We start from the raw sequence: 19,969 nt of genomic DNA on the forward strand, positions 1-19,969 counted from the left end.
AGGACCTCATACAGTAAAGTATTTGTAAAAACCACTGACCACTAGAGACATAGGACTGACATCAAGTATTTGTAAAAATAACTGACCACGAGAGACATAGGACCTCATACAGTAAAGTATTTGTAAAAACCACTGACCACTAGAGACATAGGACTGACATCAAGTATTTGTAAAAACCACTGACCACTAGAGACATAGGACTGACATCAAGTATTTGTAAAAACAACTGACCACTAGAGACATAGGACTGACATCAAGTATTTGTAAAAACCACTGACCACTAGAGACATAGGACTCTGGCTTGCCATGCCCTATCACCTTCCCATCTGCGTCTCTGATGCGCTTTGTCCTCATGGTCCTCCTGGTGCCCCCCTCACTGGTCTCACTGAAGTAGCTGTACTCACTGTCACTCCCATGTTCCTTCTTCTTCTTCTTCTTCTGCTGGTTCTTCTTGCTCAACCCTCCGCCCTCTTTTTCACTGTCAGAGCTGTAAGCACATCATACACTGTTATAAATCTATAACACAAACCTAAACCCATTTAAATTCCTTCAGGCACTATAAGTTGTAGTAAAGTACCATGTCAGACCTCATGGTGCATAGAATAGATGAAGTAGAGTTCATCTGTTTCTTTGGCCATATCCAATTGACCAGGTAAATAATCCATAAGGTCAGGTAAATAATCCAAAAGGTCAGGTAAATAACCCAAAAGGTCAGGTAAATAATCCAAAAGGTCAGGTAAATAATCCATAAGGTCAGATAAATAAGCCACCAGGTCAGGTAAATAACCCAAAAGGTCAGGTAAATAATCCAAAGGGTCAAGTAAAAGGTCAGGTAAACACAACAATATATAACCAACCCTAAACAAGTAAACTTCTCTCACCTGTGGTAAGACTCGCTGGCGCTGTAGGTGCCATCAGCGTGTTTTTTTTTCCTGCGCACGTGCCTGGTCCCCCCCGCACTGACCACGCTGTAGTAGCTGTGAGCGCTGTCTGCGTGCGCTCTCTCCCTCCTGCGTCTCCTTCTCCTGGCCTCACCATCCCCGTCCTGAGACACGCAGAAATAAGAGGGAAAAAAATAAAGCTACCCTTTTGGACCTGATAGGGCAGATGAAGTAGAGCTCACCTGTTTGTGTATCAATGGCATATGTCAGTCATTAATCAGTCTGAAGCCTGGGTCAACTTTACTTTCCCTAATGTGAGTCAGGAACCCACTTGAGCTGAGTTGACTCAGGAGTCCAGGATACCATTTCCAGATTTTGGGGTACACAGTGCTATTTCCAGACATTGGTGTACACACTGCTATTTCCAGACATTGGTGTACACAGTGCTATTTCCAGACATTGGTGTACACAGTGCTATTTCCAGACATTGGTGTACACAGTACTATTTCCAGACATTGGTGTACACAGTGCTGTTTCCAAACATTGGTGTACACAGTGCTATTTACGACTACCCTAACCTTGAACATAACACAATTACTGGCCCTGTTCCTGTCATTGACAGTAACACAAACAGAATAAAAAATTCAATTTCTTTGACAGCATTTATATAAGTTATCAGCAGGCATATTTGTGAATGAATGGAACACTGTTACAGAGCTGATTATAAATTTAACAGTGGAACAGGCATGCATATATGTGACTGCTTGGATAACACATACAGACCTGACTACTATGATACGATTCACTGTGACATATATGTGACTGCTTAGAACACACATACAGACCTGACTACTATGATACGATTCACTGTGACATATATGTGACTGCTTAGAACACACATACAGACCTGACTACTATGATACAATTCACTGTGACATATATGTGACTGCTTGGAACACACATACAGACCTTACTACTATGATATGATTCACTATCACTGTACGTGCCATCTGCCCTCTTTCTGCGTCTGCGTACATGTTTTGTTCCTAATCAAAGATATTAAAACCAGAAACAATTAGTTAAAGAAATTATTTTCTGTTTAAAGCCTTGCATTAATTGTTTCACGTTTGACTGCTGACAATTTATTGAGAATTATGAAATTTTTTTTAAAAACTAGTACCTAATTACATGTTAATTAATTAGCTGCAAAATTATGTCAATAAATGTTTACATAATGAATGTGGGAAATTTTGAAAATAAAAAGGCTTAACAAACTGTAAAACATTATTTTTTGCTTAATGATGTGTTAACATTTCAATATTGTTTCATTTTTCTTCAAGGGAAAAAGTACAGGCTGACCAAAACACAGCTTTAGTTTTAAAACATTGGCAAAGTCACACACTACAAACACATTATGATTGCAAGGTATCTAGAGGTACACACCTACTGGACTATAGACACATTATATTTGCAAACCATTTAGAGATAGCACACATCTAGCACTATAGACACATTATAACTATAAACATCCACATACCTCCGGCACTATAGACACATTATAACTATAAACATCCACATACCTCCAGCACTATAGACACATTATAACTATAAACATCCACATACCTCCAGCACTATAGACACATTATAACCATAAACATCCACATACCTCCGGCACTATAGACACATTATAACTATAAACATTCACATACCTCTAGCACTATAGACACATTATAACTATAAACATCCACATACCTCCAGCACTATAGACACATTATAACCATAAACATCCACATACCTCCAGCACTATAGACACATTATAACCATAAACATCCACATACATCCGGCACTATAGACACATTATAACTATAAACATCCACATACCTCCAGCACTATAGACACATTATAACCATAAACATCCACATACCTCCAGCACTATAGACACATTATAACTATAAACATCCACATACCTCCAGCACTATAGACACATTATAACCATAAACATCCACATACCTCCAGCACTATAGACACATTATAACTATAAACATCCACATACCTCCAGCACTATAAACACTCCTGTAGCTGAACTCGCTGTCACTGTCCTGGTTTCTCTTCCCTTTCTTTCTTCTCTCCCTTTCTTCGGCTGTCTCCTCCTCACCGTCTCCCCCTGCACCTCCCCTCCCCTTTCTGCCTTTTTTTCCTGTTTTCCCTGGGTCAGCTTGACCAACGACTCTTCAGTGCGGGAAAAAAAAAGAAATGTTTTCAATGTTTTTTAGGGCAAAGTATTTTACAAAACAGATAATTTCAGCAACTTTAATAAAGACAACCTCTTTCAAAAAAAGTCTGTTGAATTTTTACAATTGTCTTTAAATTGTGAGGAAAATGTTTTATTTATTACATAGACCTCACCACAGCTACCGTTTTTTTTCTTCACAAGGGTCACAGTCAATATATGTCTATCACTGATTTGGGTATTCAACTTAAAAATTGTAAAAAAAAAATACTGCCTTACCAGTATACCTTTTTTTTTAGTTTTAAAAAAGTTCCCTTTTTGAACTTGATGGTCCATTGGGCAAGTAATGTAGAGTTTATATACTGAGGTCGCAGAAACAGGTTTAAAGTTGCTGATTATGTTAAATTAGACCCCAGCACTAGAAGAGGGTTGAAGGATTGAGACAAATGATCTAGAAAAATTCCTGGGCTTACTTTTTATATTTTTTTCCAGTGACAGGGTCAACGAATATCTCATAAATTTTTCCATCTTTTCCAACTATTCTGTCACCAGCTTTTGCTGAAAAACAATGAGTTTTTTTTTTTAAAAAGTCATACCATTTCAACTAACAACTCTGTTTACTATCAGTAAAATTCATTTGTTACCATGACAACACTACTCAGCTAATGAGCTCACCCTTCTGTACTGCTGGGTCATCACTGTCAGAGTAAACGGTTGAAGCCTTCTCCCAGTTTTCAATTACCTCCCCTTTCTTGAGGTCCATAAATTTCTTGAGGAAATTAGGGTCCCCCCCAGACTTGAGAAACTCGTTGTATTCATCCTCTGTTAGCATGACCGTCTTCTCTATGAGCCTGCCACTCTTTGTTCTCACGTATGTTTTTATGACCTGTATCATATAAAATATCACGGAGTAGATAAACTACAGTCCTGGTATGTTAAAAAAATAAAGTATCAAATTTCACTTTTTAGAAGTTAATATTTAAGTATAATTTTTTTTTATTAGACATCAGATTGATTTGTTTAATGAAGTATTTAACTCAAACAATATGAAAATAAGGATTTGAGACTTTATAAAGTATTTTAAGTTAAAATTATAAAAATATTTAATAAAATATTGATAATTCAGGTTTCTTACAAAACAATAATATTCAAATATTTTGTAGATCAATTGTTAAAATGTAAATATATAATATTGCCTATTGATTTAATTAGGGAAGGGTAAGGGAGGACAGTTGTGAAAGTAAAATACTAAATGAATAATAGGTAATGAATTTTGCTTTTTTCCGAAAATTAAAGAAGCAATATTCATTGAAACCTTCATTAGGTTGGCAACATAGTGGAATCAAAGCGACTCAAAAACTTATTAAACAATGTAAAAAAAAATAAACTTATCTACAAGTCAGTAAACTAAAAGTCTAATTAAAGGGTAATTGTGTTATAATTAATAATATATTTCATGAGAATTTAACACATTTTTTTAATGTGCTACTTTATTTTTAATGACAATCAGCAGATTTTATTGAGTTGTTTCCCCTTGATGAGCTCTAATTTTACAAATACTCCCTTTCATTAGAGTCAGACTAATCATTCAGACTAAAAAATTATTAGCATCTTTATTTGACCTTAATATTATTTAAAAAGTAATTAGTAGTTCTATGAACTTAGTAAACATAAAAAAAAAAAACTGAGCTTCACCAGGAATATTTTCTGACACTGTGTCAGAAATTGTTTATTTTCTACTACCTTCATAGGGTTTCCTTCTGGAACTTTCTCCCAGGACTGTAGCTCACCATCCTCTGGATTCAAATATTTCTTGAGGATAGCATTAGGATCTCCACCCTTAACATAAAAAAAAGCTTAATGTAGAGTATTAATTCCTTTACAACTGTTTGCCGCATTTAATAAATAAACTGCTTTCTCATAAATGAAAACAATTTGGATAAATTTCCCAGCTATTTTTTAATTAAAACAAAAACTTTAAAAATGTCTCACCTCCATCATCATCCTTTCATAATCATCAGCGCTGACATAGATTGTTTTCTCAATCAACCTGCCACTCTTTGTCCTTATCATTGTCTTGATGGCTTTCATTGGCTCTCCACTCTGCCAAGAATCAATTGTCTCCCCTTCCTCTAGCGTTAAATACTTTTTAATTATGTCATTTGGGTCCTTGCCTATAAGGAAAAACATTCAATTTAAAAAGTATTTTATCCAAACATAGACTGCTTTATGGCTGACCTACATCAACAAAAATATTTATTTGCCTTCTTTAAGCATGGCTTGATAATCCTCTTCGCTAATCATGATTATTTTCTCCACAAGTCTGCCACTTTTTGTCCTGACATAAGTTTTTATCGTTCTCATTTTAGCATCCTCCCAGCCCTCTATTTGTTCTCCGTCCTCTGTCTTCAAGTAATTTTTCAAAACCTGAAATAAAGTTGACAGCCTTGTTCAGAAACTTATAAGTTTACGTATTATCCTAATTAGCTCATCACTTGCTATAAATATAGATATAGATTTCTTTTTAAAACTGTAGTTAAAACAATACTTTAACCCTTAAAGTTTGAATTAGTATTATGTATTATTTAATATTATTATTTAATATAGGGTTAGGTTTAGAATTAATGTCATATTATTATAGGTGATATACAAGCAATTTTAAATATTTAATCTGCATAGGGCAAATAAATAAAACATCAAAATATAGCTTGACTAACTAACAAAATAGTTAATCCAGGTATGGCAACTTAACAAAATATTGAATCTAGGTATGGCTAACTAACAAAATATCTGTATGGCTACGCTACCAAAGAAGTGCTAATATAACGTACATCCTTGGCATCCTTAGTCCCTGCCTTAATGGCATCATAATCCTCCTTGCTAACATAAACTAGCTTCTCAATAAGTCGCCCACTCTTGGTCCTCACATATGTTTTTATGGCCACCATTTCATCTTTATCCCATGACTGTAAACCCTCAGCTTCTTCCTTTGTTAAATACTTCTTGAGCAGATCTAGTTCACAGTTGTGTAAAGAAATAAGAAGCTCTTAAACAGTGAAGCTGAATGGTAATGGACATTTTAATATAAATACATTAGTAAACAAAGTTTGAATATATTTATAATGTATGTTTAATAATATTGGCAGCAACATCAACATTTTAGAGTATAACTATAAACTGCTAAGTCATCTCTGTACCAACTATAAATTAAATAAAACTACTCTTCCAATCTTCCAAATCTGATGGTTAATATGGCAGATGATGTAGAATTTACCTCTTTTTCAGCATATGAAGAGATAATCTAATCTGAATCAAACACCCCATAGAACTGGGTGAACTTATAGATGTAGGCCTGCCACTGACTCACCTCCATAAACTAAACTCAATACTCTCAATAGGTTAGCATGTGCTCTAACACTAAACCACCCCAACCCAGAATTCTAAGAACGGTTTTGATATAGATCTATATATTTTTTGAGTCATTCTGTCCTACAGCAGGGATTTTTAAAAATACTAATCCTAACCTTCAATATTTTTGCCAGCTTTAAATGCTTCATAATCCTCCTCTGACAAAAATATAATCTTTTCAATTAGCCGACCACTTTTTGTTCTGATGTAAGTTTTTATTGCTTTCACCCCTGAAAAAGAAAAAAACTCAATAAGAAATAAAATTCTTAAAAAATATTTAAAGCCATAATTTAACAGAAAATCATTGAAAAATGTATTAAGAGGCAGCCATATAAAATAAATATTGATTGTAGTTAGAGAATCTTGATAACATTAAAATCTTGTATGTAGTTTAAGTAGCATTTAAAGCTTTAAATTTTAAATGATTTGATTGTTTATTCCAGAAATGTAATGCTTTACTTAATATCTTAATGCTTATATTTCAATTATTAAAGACCACTCTGAGACCTAGTATCTATTAATAACTATACAATACAATTTTATCAGATATAGGGCCTTTATGTGGTTAATCTCTATGCCATCATAACTCACTGTGTTCTTTAATGACGTCTAATCTCTGTTGTTTCAACAACTCTCTTTGTCTCTATTTGAAGTAGATTTTATAAAAAGTACAATTAATCCTGCTGCAAATTATTTTAATTATAGGCCTAAATACTAAATAATTGTTGTTTTTTGTACACTTCATAAACAGATGTCATAAGGTTCAGAATTTAAGTCTATATTGAAAATCTTTAATTGACATTACAAACAGGTCTATAGTCTATAGACTTATAGATCTAATCTAGTAGAATGTTGCGTGAAGGGGTGGGAGTTGTAAGGTATGGAACATGTCCTCTCGAATAATGTCAATATACTTAAATAGGTCAAGTAATTCTTGTGTTTCGAGTAGGAAATTAGAGTTTTATTTTTAATTTGTTTATTCATTAACTATTTTGATATATTTGCTTAGTTGAATCGAGATGTATTACACTGAAAGTGTTCTTCTTCAAAAACTTTTAACTATTCTCACTACTAACCTGTAGCTCCAGCTGTTCCAACAAACATTTAATGTACCAATAGCCGTGTCTATAGCCGCCTCCAACCCGTATGTATTTGTGCTAAAACATAGAGTTCAGGGTTACATTATTGGCCTACTTTAAGTCATTAATATCTTAATTTTACATGATGTCAACTTTTTTTTTTAAATATTTGAGAACTGCATGTGTAATAATCATTAAAGTAGACAGACCTATAGAAGGGATCATATATATTTTTAATAATGATGCCTATTATTATTATTATTAGGTAGGCATATATATATGATTAGGATTATCAGGGGTTACTTTCAGACGGGGAGGGGGTAGTGGCTCGTGAAACTTCCTGGGGACACTTGCGACTTCCGGGGTCGGGACGGACGGTGGTAAAAGTAGCCGATATGTTTATTTTAATTAAAATTGTAGGCTATATATTTTTAAATTTCGTTCCAATGGAATGGAGGAGGAGGAGGGGTATATTCAGAGGCGTAGCAACCCCTCCCGGCGCCCGGGGCGAACTTTCAGTTTGGCGCCCTCCCATATATATATATATATATATATATATATATATATATATATATATATATATATATATATATAGGCCCTATATATATATATATATATATATATATATATATATATATATATATATATATATATATATATATATATATATATATATATATATATGTGTGTGTGTGTGTGTGTGTGTATGTGTGTGCGACAGTCCGGAAAAAAAATAATTACGCTGTATGATTGTCGTTCCCTAAAACTTTACTCGACGCCAATTAAATTTCCATTTAAGATGCATTATCCTTTAAAAAATGATGATTAGTAATGTACAGAAAAAAATAAAATTGTAGCGGTGCTAATTCGTTTAGGACAGTCTTTTTATGTTTTATCTTTGGAACAGTCTCTTTTATGATATGGTACATAGTTGGATTATAAGTTTGTTAGATTAAGGTCATACAATTGACATATAGTAGCAAAAGTATTGTTCACATTGGAATACGATATGGGTATTTCGTTGACTGGTTGATTGTATAATGAAACAAGCTAGAGGAAACAAACTGGAAATCAACGGACACAACAGCTCGAAGTCTTGGATTTATCACATGTGCGCTGCCTTCTCGCACACATTCAAGATCTAATTGTACTGGATGAAGAAGCTGTAATAACCGGTTTAATGATAATAGCTGACGCCCGTGACGTTCAGGAGGAGGCTGGATTATTAGTTGACGAGTGTTGCCGACGCCTATGTTCATTAGGGAGCCGAAACGAATAAAAGGAAGAAAATCAAAAGAGCTTAAAACAGTGGGCTCCATCGAACCCGAGAGGTTCGGTAATTCAGTCTCAGGGCATCCGCGGAGGTCAAGACACACAGCCGACTCATATGATCGGATTTTGTCAGTGTGGACAATGCAACTATTAAGAAGGGTTGGGCGATTGCGCGTATGAAACTGGTGGGGTTCGGTAACTCCAAAAAGTTAAGAACCATTGCTTTAGAGCGTATTTTGTAGAAGGTGCAAGCCTTATTTGGTCTACTTTTGGTCGTGTCTTTAGAAAATTTTGATAATAGTAGGCCTATAATAATATTACAATTTTAAATTATCAGTTAGGTTGAACAAAGTAATAATCCACCACCCGCTCCGACAGACTGCTATTTTACTGATCGGATAGCGATACAAGAATCCGTGATATTTATTTCTCTTTAATGAAGTGATCCAGGTAAGATGTAATGCAATCAAGTAAAACTATCTGATCTCTCACGATAAAGTTGAGAATCGTAAGAATCTTACAAAGAACCAGTCGCGTTATTACTTAGCGAAACTAAGAAGGGAAATCGTACATTAAGTGTTAATACACATTAAGTGTTAATCTTGGACAAAAAAAATGGTAGAGCAGATTTTAAACGTCACTAACTCTTTTTTTTATGTTACACAATCGTAAAATACGCTTTAGTTCAATGGGTTTCTTTTCTGAGTGATATCGGTTATTTATTCCTTAATCCGATGTGAATTTTTCCGATTTTAGTCTTCGAAAAAGCGCCCCCCCCCCCCTCCCCATCTAGGAAAGTTGGAAAGCGGTTTTTCCGGTCACTGTTTCTTAAGGATATCCTTTTTACAGTTACACAATCAAGGTAGAAAACAGTTAAATCAGTATGCAAAGGCTCTCAGCCGTTAAATTTCTTTACTTTGACTGTTTATAATTCAAAACTGCAGCTTAAAATGAGTTTTTTAATTTTTTTTCTACCCCTTTTGGCGCCCCCCTAGGGTCGGCGCCCGGGGCGGCCGCCCTCCCCGCCCTCCCCTAGCTACGCCTCTGGGTATATTCTCCAGGGAATAGGGATTCCCCCCCCCCCCCAGATGAAATGTACGAAATGAACACTGACACCCTGCCTCTATCAATAACCTTCTCTCTAGCTATGGTCGGTTCTGGCGGAATAATTTGCATGTTAATAATAATAGTGTACGGTTTCTTCATTGTTGGTAGATTTATCAAACATAGGAGTAGGGATGTGTATGAAAATTAAAAAAAAAAACTTACCGATTCGCATTTTCTGTGAGGGACTCTTAACAAACATTTTAAACATTCTTCTGGATTTGACTAAAAGAGAGAAATACAAATTATTTACTGTTACGTTGTTTTAAATTGATTCGTTTTATTAAAATTTTACATTCAAAGAAGAGTGAGTCAGAGAAAGTATAATAGAAAATTGGCTAATTACAGTTGGGAGATGGGGGAAGTGGGGGGGGGGGGGGGTGAATCAGCAGTTAGACTGGTGAGTAGGGTAAATTAGCAACATGATTTTTGTGCAGAAGTGGGGAAATCAGCAACATGATTTTGTTGTGTAGAGGTAGGGGAGATCAGCAACATGATTTTGTTGTGGTGAGGTAGGGGAGATCAACAACATGATTTTGTTGTGGTGAGGTAGGGGAGATCAGTAACATGATTTTGTTGTGCTATAGGGAGATCAACAATATGATTTTGTTGTGGTGAAGTAAGGGAGATTAACAACATGGTTTTGTTGTGGTGAGGTAGGGGAGATCAGCAACATGATTTTTTTTGTGTAGAGGTAAGGGAGATCAACAACATGATTTTGTTGTGGTGAGGTAAGGGAGATCAGCAACAAGATTTTGTTGTGGTGAGGTAGGGGAGATCAGCAACATGATTTTGTTGTGGTGAGGTAGGGGAGATCAACAACATGATTTTGTTGTGGTGAGGTAGGGGAGATCAGTAACATGATTTTGTTGTGCTATAGGGAGATCAACAACATGATTTTGTTGTGGTGAAGTAAGGGAGATTAACAACATGGTTTTGTTGTGGTGAGGTAGGGGAGATCAGCAACATGATTTTGTTGTGTAGAGGTAAGGGAGATCAGCAACATGATTTTGTTGTGGTGAGGTAAGGGAGATCAGCAACATGATTTTGTTGTGTAGAGGTAGGGGAGATGAACAACAATCCTGGTCTTGGAAGCACAAAGACCTACCCTGGTCAGGTGGGATGAAGCACCAAAAATGTTTGTAAGGAGGTAGGGAGAGTCATGAAAAAATTACTGTAGGGAGGCAAGGAGTCATGGAAGACTTGCAATGGTCAGGTTGGATGAGCTACCAAAAATGTATTGTAGGGAAGTAGGGAGAGTCAGCAGAGACTTACTGTGGGGAGGTAGGGAGAATCAGCAGAGACTTACTGTGGGGAGGTAGGGAGAATCAGCAGCACTCTTAGAAAACGGCCCAGGACTCCGCCTGTGCCTGGCCGAGTAGCGTGACGTGACGTTATCTGTCAGTGACGAGTGTGACTTCTTGTACATGGACCGGCTCTACGGAACAAAATATCACTGTTTGTTTCGTTGCTAGACAAGATTACATTTTTAAAAGAGGATATTCCTTCCTTGAAAATAACTCATGCCATTATCCTACGTAAAGCCCATATAATCACAAGACAATTATCGACATTTTTTGTTGTTTTGTTAAAGCTTTGTAAGACGTCGGCCTTAATCCAAGCAAGAATAATATTACCCCCCAACCCTTCACCCCCCACCGTCTATTCTCCCTCCATTGCCCTTCATTACCCCAGATTAATCACTACTATTTCTCTTTTTTATTCGTTTAAATAATTATTCAATAGGCCCTACATAGTGGATATTTGCTAAACAAAAGTGCCCCAATATTAAAGACAAAGTCTCTCTTAAAAACAGTTCAAGGAAATTGTTTATTAGCGAACAGTGAAAAAAAACAACAGATTTGACCAATGAAAATAGTGTATCATTACCACATGACCCCTAGGGTAGTTTCTTATGGCCGGCAGACGATTGGTTGAACGCGCCAAGCCGTAAGATCTGGTTGGTCCACTTGGGGCGTAGTTCTGATTGCCGTGTGACCCTGTGGAAAAACGTGAATGACGTAACCAATGCTGAAGTCATCGTTACATGACTTTAACCAATGCTGAAGTCATCGTTACATGACTTTAACCAATGCTGTGGTCATCGTTACATGACTTTAACCAATGCTGTGGTCATCGTTACATGACTTTAACCAATGCTGTGGTCATCGTTACATGACTTTAACCAATGCTGTGGTCATCGTTACATAACTTTAACCAATGCTGTGGTCATCGTTATATGACTTTAACCAATGCTGTAGTCATCGTTACATGACTTTAACCAATGCTTAAGTCATCGTTACATGACTTTAACCAATGCTGAAGTCATCGTTACATGACTTTAACCAATGCTTAGGTCATCGTTACATGACTTTAACCAATGCTGAAGTCATCGTTACATAACTTTAACCAATGCTGTGGTCATCGTTACATGACTTTAACCAATGCTGTGGTCATCGTTACATGACTTTAACCAATGCTGTGGTCATCGTTATATGACTTTAACCAATGCTGTAGTCATCGTTACATGACTTTAACCAATGCTTAAGTCATCGTTATATGACTTTAACCAATGCTGAAGTTATCGATATATGAGCTAATGGTGAAGGACCGGTGTGGTTGAGGTCGAGCTAATGGTGAAGGACCGGTGTGGTTGAGAGGTTGAGGTCGAGCTAATGGTGAAGGACCGGTGTGGTTGAGGTCGAGCTAATGGTGAAGGACCGGTGTGGTTGAGGTCGAGCTAATGGTGAAGGACCGGTGTGGTTTAGGTCGAGCTAATAGTGAAGGACCGGTGTGGTTGAGGTCGAGCTAATGGTGAAGGACCGGTGTGGTATAGGTCGAGCTAATAGTGAAGGACCGGTGTGGTTTAGGTCGAGCTAATAGTGAAGGACCGGTGTGGTTGAGGTCGAGCTAATGGTGAAGGACCGGTGTGGTTGAGGTCGAGCTAATGGTGAAGGACCGGTGTGGTTGAATGGCTGAGGTCGAGCTAATGGTGAAGGACCGGTGTGGTTGAGGTCGAGCTAATGGTGAAGGACCGGTGTGGTTTAGGTCGAGCTAATAGTGAAGGACCGGTGTGGTTGAGTGGTTGAGGTCAAGCTAGTGGTGAAGGACCGGTGTGGTTGAATGGCTGAGGTCGAGCTAATGGTGAAGGACCGGTGTGGTTGAGTGGTTTAGGTCGAGCTAATGGTGAAGGACTGGTGTGGTTGAGTGGTTGAGGTCGAGTTAATGGTGAAGGACCGGTGTGGTTGAGGTCGAGTTAATGGTGAAGGACTGGTGTGGTTGAGGTCGAGTGAATGGTGAAGGACTGGTGTGGTTGAGTGGTTTAGGTCGAGCTAATGGTGAAGGACTGGTGTGGTTGAGTGGTTGAGGTCGAGTTAATGGTGAAGGACTGGTGTGGTTGAGGTCGAGCTAATGGTGAAGGACTGGTGTGGTTGAGTGGTTTAGGTCGAGCTAATGGTGAAGGACTGGTGTGGTTGAGGTCGAGCTAATGGTGAAGGACCGGTGTGGTTGAGTGGTTGAGGTCGAGCTAATGGTGAAGGACTGGTGTGGTTGAGTGGTTTAGGTCGAGCTAATGGTGAAGGACTGGTGTGGTTGAGTGGTTGAGGTCGAGTTAATGGTGAAGGACTGGTGTGGTTGAGGTCGAGTTAATGGTGAAGGACCGGTGTGGTTGAGTGGTTTAGGTCGAGCTAATGGTGAAGGACTGGTGTGGTTGAGGTCGAGTGAATGGTGAAGGACTGGTGTGGTTGAGTGGTTTTGGTCGAGCTAATGGTGAAGGACTGGTGTGGTTGAGTGGTTGAGGTCGAGTTAATGGTGAAGGACCGGTGTGGTTGAGGTCGAGCTAATGGTGAAGGACTGGTGTGGTTGAGGTCGAGCTAATGGTGAAGGACCGGTGTGGTTGAGTGGTTGAGGTCGAGCTAATGGTGAAGGACCGGTGTGGTTGAGTGGTTGAGGTCGAGTTAATGGTGAAGGACCGGTGTGGTTGAGGTCGAGCTAATGGTGAAGGACTGGTGTGGTTGAGTGGTTGAGGTCGAGTTAATGGTGAAGGACTGGTGTGGTTGAGGTCGAGTGAATGGTGAAGGACTGGTGTGGTTGAGTGGTTTAGGTCGAGCTAATGGTGAAGGACTGGTGTGGTTGAGTGGTTGAGGTCGAGTTAATGGTGAAGGACTGGTGTGGTTGAGGTCGAGCTAATGGTGAAGGACTGGTGTGGTTGAGTGGTTTAGGTCGAGCTAATGGTGAAGGACTGGTGTGGTTGAGGTCGAGCTAATGGTGAAGGACCGGTGTGGTTGAGTGGTTGAGGTCGAGCTAATGGTGAAGGACTGGTGTGGTTGAGTGGTTGAGGTCGAGTTAATGGTGAAGGACTGGTGTGGTTGAGGTCGAGTTAATGGTGAAGGACCGGTGTGGTTGAGTGGTTTAGGTCGAGCTAATGGTGAAGGACTGGTGTGGTTGAGGTCGAGTGAATGGTGAAGGACTGGTGTGGTTGAGTGGTTTAGGTCGAGCTAATGGTGAAGGACTGGTGTGGTTGAGTGGTTGAGGTCGAGTTAATGGTGAAGGACTGGTGTGGTTGAGGTCGAGCTAATGGTGAAGGACTGGTGTGGTTGAGTGGTTTAGGTCGAGCTAATGGTGAAGGACGGGTGTGGTTGAGTGGTTTAGGTCGAGCTAATGGTGAAGGACTGGTGTGGTTGAGTGGTTGAGGTCGAGCTAATGGTGAAGGACTGGTGTGGTTGAGTGGTTGAGGTCGAGCTAATGGTGAATGACTGGTGTGGTTGAGTGGTTGAGGTCGAGTTAATGGTGAAGGACTGGTGTGGTTGAGGTCGAGTTAATGGTGAAGGACTGGTGTGGTTGAGGTCGAGTTAATGGTGAAGGACCGGTGTGGTTGAGTGGTTTAGGTCGAGCTAATGGTGAAGGACTGGTGTGGTTGAGTGGTTGAGGTCAAGCTAGTGGTGAAGGACCGGTGTGGTTGAGGTCGAGCTAATAGTGAAGGACCGGTGTGGTTGAGGTCGAGCTAATAGTGAAGGACCGGTGTGGTTGAGGTTTGGCTAGTGGTAAAGGACCGGTGTGGTTGAGTGGTTGAGGTCGAGCTAATGGTGAAGGACCGGTGTGGTTGAGGTTTGGCTAGTGGTAAAGGACCGGTGTGGTTGAGTGGTTGAGGTCGAGCTAACTGGTGAAGGACGGGTGTGGTTGAGTGGTTGAGGTCGAGCTAATGGTGAAGGACCGGTGTGGTTGAGGTCGAGCTAATAGTGAAGGACCGGTGTGGTTGAGGTCGAGCTAATGGTGAAGGACCGGTGTGGTTGAGGTCGAGCTAATAGTGAAGGACCGGTGTGGTTGAGGTCGAGTGAATGGTGAAGGACTGGTGTGGTTGAGTGGTTGAGGTCGAGCTAATGGTGAAGGACTGGTGTGGTTGAGTGGTTTAGGTCGAGCTAATGGTGAAGGACTGGTGTGGTTGAGTGGTTGAGGTCGAGTTAATGGTGAAGGACTGGTGTGGTTGAGGTCGAGTTAATGGTGAAGGACCGGTGTGGTTGAGTGGTTTAGGTCGAGCTAATGGTGAAGGACTGGTGTGGTTGAGGTCGAGTGAATGGTGAAGGACTGGTGTGGTTGAGTGGTTTAGGTCGAGCTAATGGTGAAGGACTGGTGTGGTTGAGTGGTTGAGGTCGAGTTAATGGTGAAGGACTGGTGTGGTTGAGGTCGAGCTAATGGTGAAGGACTGGTGTGGTTGAGTGGTTTAGGTCGAGCTAATGGTGAAGGACGGGTGTGGTTGAGTGGTTTAGGTCGAGCTAATGGTGAAGGACTGGTGTGGTTGAGTGGTTGAGGTCGAGCTAATGGTGAAGGACTGGTGTGGTTGAGTGGTTGAGGTCGAGCTAATGGTGAAGGACTGGTGTGGTTGAGTGGTTGAGGTCGAGTTAATGGTGAAGGACTGGTGTGGTTGAGGTCGAGTTAATGGTGAAGGACTGGTGTGGTTGAGGTCGAGTTAATGGTGAAGGACCGGTGTGGTTGAGTGGTTTAGGTCGAGCTAATGGTGAAGGACTGGTGTGGTTGAGTGGTTGAGGTCAAGCTAGTGGTGAAGGACCGGTGTGGTTGAGGTCGAGCTAATAGTGAAGGACCGGTGTGGTTGAGGTCGAGCTAATAGTGAAGGACCGGTGTGGTTGAGGTTTGGCTAGTGGTAAAGGACCGGTGTGGTTGAGTGGTTGAGGTCGAGCTAATGGTGAAGGACCGGTGTGGTTGAGGTTTGGCTAGTGGTAAAGGACCGGTGTGGTTGAGTGGTTGAGGTCGAGCTAACTGGTGAAGGACGGGTGTGGTTGAGTGGTTGAGGTCGAGCTAATGGTGAAGGACCGGTGTGGTTGAGGTCGAGCTAATAGTGAAGGACCGGTGTGGTTGAGGTCGAGCTAATGGTGAAGGACCGGTGTGGTTGAGGTCGAGCTAATAGTGAAGGACCGGTGTGGTTGAGGTCGAGCTAATGGTGAAGGACCGGTGTGGTTGAGGTCGAGCTAATGGTGAAGGACGGGTGTGGTTGAGGTCGAGCTAATAGTGAAGGACCGGTGTGGTTGAGGTCGAGCTAATAGTGAAGGACCGGTGTGGTTGAGTGGTTTAGGTCTGGCTAGTGGTGAAGGACCAGTGTGGTTGAGAGGTTGAGGTAGAGCTAGTAATGAAGGTCGGGTGTGGTTTAGTGGTTGAGGTCGAACTAATGGTGAAGATGACACGGGAGATAACTCCCAGCCTATCGGACTCAAGGCTTGCGGCTAACGCTGCACTAAAACGTCGATTAGTTGCCCCCTGCCCCAACCCTACAGCTAATTTTATCGCATTTAAGCCTACTTGTAGAACCAAAGTAACTATATAAAATAATCCAACAACGAAAGCATATTCAATGTACACCCGAAGAAACACATAGTATTTCAATTGTTCAGCTAAATAGCAAGACGATGTCTAGCTACCAAGTCTTTTTCTTTAATATGTACTTTAAATACAATGGGTTTACCAAAAGCTACCAATCTATAGAAAATCTATGCCGATTTGGTTACGACTTCAACAAATATGGCTCCATCTTCTAATAGACCATTGGGTGATTACATATTGGAAATCCTAGCACAAACCTGGGCCCTAAGTTGAGAAGAGCCAGGGACTTGGCGTTACCTGTACAGCTTGGAATCAGGAGTGCCGCAGGAGTTACCAACAAACCAGAAATGGTAATACTATCGCCTAAGGGGCTCCACTCATGTTTGATTTTCGAATTTTTCTCTCTATTAGATGGGTGGCTGTCCCCAGCTGTTGAGCCTCATCTGCCCGAGGGTTCGAACTCAAGACTTTTTGGGTTAACAACATAAGCTGACTCGCACATAAAATATAATACGCTTGGTGTTTTGGTGTTAGTTTGTAGGTTACACACTACACATGAGGGTGTGTTTCCAAGAGGCAGTTCTGCGTTAGCACGAGTCAGTATTGCACACATGTAGGTGTGTTTTCTTTCAGCGTGTATAATATCTAATTAACATGTTAATCTTGATGAGTTTAATATGGTTTCACGCATTCATTAAATATAAGCTTCAACACGCCTCACCGACTGCACCAAATTCCTGACATAACCCCTTTCTATTCTCACAACTTTTCTGTCTGTCACTGTCTATAGACACGAAGAAAATAATGAATAAAATATCTGTCTGACGACCCTGGGCTATAAAAAGAAAAGCCGTTGGCCGTAGTCTGTTATGAATAAAAGAGTTTTCACTGCCGTGAAAGGCGCGAACGCTAGGAACAGATTTCAATAAGCCCCGATTATCGATATCTCAACATTTCAATGAAAACCGTCAAAAGGGCTTCGAGACTACAACTGCAGCTTGAATGGCAGCTGCCACTAGGCGTGTATTCATCCGCTCGCACCACGGTGTACGGACATGCTTTGGCTGTTTATGGAAGAAATGCAAATCGATGTTGACTTTTTGTATCTAAGTCTGCCTTATTGATCAAGCCTTGAGATAGCAACGTCGGATATCCGCGAGATTAATGAAATTTAATTATGCGTGTGGCGCTTTCAAAATTCTACTGGTGTATGTTTGCGAGAATATATTATTAAGATAACATTTACGTAAAATTGCCTCGTTGTGAAAGTTTGCCTGTCAAGCATACAAATCACAACGATGATTCCTTTTATTCTGTTTTCTTGACTGCATTCAGTGATTTAATTTTGGTTGTGTCAGTACTGTTTTTATCGTTGCCACTGGCTTCTAAGTGGCCTATGTTTAAATGTTGTAGACTCAGAATTACCGGTAGTTGATCATCACATCTTCTTTATTCCGTTTGGTTCCTTAAAGAACATAGAGTTAAAGCTTTCCCCCAAGGTCTCCTGCCACTCTTTTCACCTTAACCAGGTGTGTTCTATTCTTTAGGCCTCCCCCAGCACACTACGTCGTCGTGTCTTCCTGGGCAGATCTGTGTCGTTCTATTTCAAGGTCTGTCTGGCAGTTGTCAGTAACTCTTCTGGACATCTGAGCAGTAGCGTAGCGAGGGGGGGGGGGGACATATGTCCCCGGGCGCCGACCTTAGGGGGCGCCAAAATGGGTTGGAAAAATAAATTGAAAGGTTGAGGGGGGTGCAAATCGAAAGTTTGAGGGGGGAGATGCAAATCGAAATCTTGAGGGGGGGGGGGGGGGTTTGCAAATCGAAATCCTGAGGGGGGGGTTCAAATCGAAATCCTGAAGGGGGGGGGGGGTGCAAATCGAAAGTTTGAGGCGGGGGGGGGGTGCAAATCGGGCGCCGGGAAGGGTCGCTACGCATCTGCGTCTGAGCAAGCCATCGCCAGCCATTCTCTTTCCATGATTTGTATTTCTATTGTTTCCCGTCCACTATCTCCCACCGTTTTGCTATCTCTCTCTACGCTAATTTTTTTTTAATAAATTCCTTACTTTTATTAATAAAGGTCTGGATTCTATTTGGTTCTTGTCTCCGTTATTCTTTATGTCTCTGATCTGTAAAGCAAGACTTCTTTCACATTGGAGTTAAAGATTCTTAAGAGATGCTTGAAAATGTCCAGACTAGTCTAAGATTGGTAAATGTCGGCTAAGTTTATTAATCGTCTGATATCTTCGTCTCTATCATTCGACACATCGACCACACTTCCGAGATATATGACGCTATCTACACCGTGGTTCGCAGTTTTCCGTTGCGCATCTTTCCGGTCACCGATTTGATTCACTAATATAACATTGTCAACTTCTTTGTGGTTACTTTTTAAAATGGTTTATTTTAAGCCCACTCTTTTTACCAATCCCTCTCAAAGTTGTGATTTTCTCCTGTGAATCTTGGATCTCTAAGAAAGTAATGCTATGTCATCAGCTAATTCCAAGATTTTGTCCCAGGGTCCATTGAATTCCTTCGCATAAAACTGTATAATATGCTTCTCTCATGACCTAATTTAAAACTAACCGGTTATAGTTATAGATACGTCTGAATAAGGTGTTGTTTGGTTTTCTGAACACGATCGGTTTATCTGTTATTCTTTATTTATTAGAAATAATTTAAACATTTTTTTTGACAATCTGTTCTTTTTTCGAAACTGTGCTCTTTAGTTTTGTGTTCTGTTGTTTAACTCAATGAACTTAATTAACTGGGTAAGATTTTTTTCTAAATGGCCTAAATATTAGAAGGATTCTAAGATAACTAGGCCCCACTCTACTGTGTTACAAAGAAAACAATTCTACTTTCGTTTATGGTACATGTTTAGACCCAACGTTAATAACACTTGTTTGTTGTTGTTTTTCCGTTTCTTTTTCACTGGCGATATTACTCAATGCAGTGGTGTAGGTGAGGGGTTAGGGCGATTATATATATATATATATATATATATATATATATATATATATATATATATATATATATATATATATATATATATATATATATATATATATATATATATATATATATATATATATATATATATATATATATATATATATATATATATATATATATATATATATATATAATATATATATATATATATA

At 39.7% G+C, this 19,969-nt stretch overlaps 1 protein-coding gene across 1 annotated transcript in view; it reads right to left on the reverse strand.

Annotated features, from left to right (window-relative positions):
• Positions 1 to 19,969, reverse strand: part of LOC131955682 (uncharacterized) — a 48,191-nt gene that overhangs the window by 19,713 nt on the left and 8,509 nt on the right. The window contains exons 3-18 of the mRNA XM_059319884.1: positions 11,865 to 11,974; positions 11,284 to 11,412; positions 10,140 to 10,199; positions 7,596 to 7,676; positions 7,111 to 7,162; positions 6,636 to 6,749; positions 5,943 to 6,124; positions 5,376 to 5,538; positions 5,104 to 5,285; positions 4,855 to 4,950; positions 3,787 to 3,997; positions 3,585 to 3,669; positions 2,935 to 3,110; positions 1,851 to 1,927; positions 882 to 1,045; positions 272 to 487 (exon numbers count right to left, since the gene is read on the reverse strand). Coding sequence (XP_059175867.1) covers positions 272 to 487; positions 882 to 1,045; positions 1,851 to 1,927; positions 2,935 to 3,110; positions 3,585 to 3,669; positions 3,787 to 3,997; positions 4,855 to 4,950; positions 5,104 to 5,285; positions 5,376 to 5,538; positions 5,943 to 6,124; positions 6,636 to 6,749; positions 7,111 to 7,162; positions 7,596 to 7,676; positions 10,140 to 10,199; positions 11,284 to 11,412; positions 11,865 to 11,974 — 2,098 coding nt within the window. The remainder of the gene's footprint in view (positions 1 to 271; positions 488 to 881; positions 1,046 to 1,850; positions 1,928 to 2,934; positions 3,111 to 3,584; positions 3,670 to 3,786; positions 3,998 to 4,854; positions 4,951 to 5,103; positions 5,286 to 5,375; positions 5,539 to 5,942; positions 6,125 to 6,635; positions 6,750 to 7,110; positions 7,163 to 7,595; positions 7,677 to 10,139; positions 10,200 to 11,283; positions 11,413 to 11,864; positions 11,975 to 19,969) is intronic.

This window comes from Physella acuta, unplaced genomic scaffold (assembly GCF_028476545.2).
Source record: "Physella acuta isolate Inbredline_101_S28 unplaced genomic scaffold, ASM2847654v3 ptg001093l, whole genome shotgun sequence".
NCBI classification, from domain to species: Eukaryota; Metazoa; Mollusca; class Gastropoda; family Physidae; genus Physella; species Physella acuta.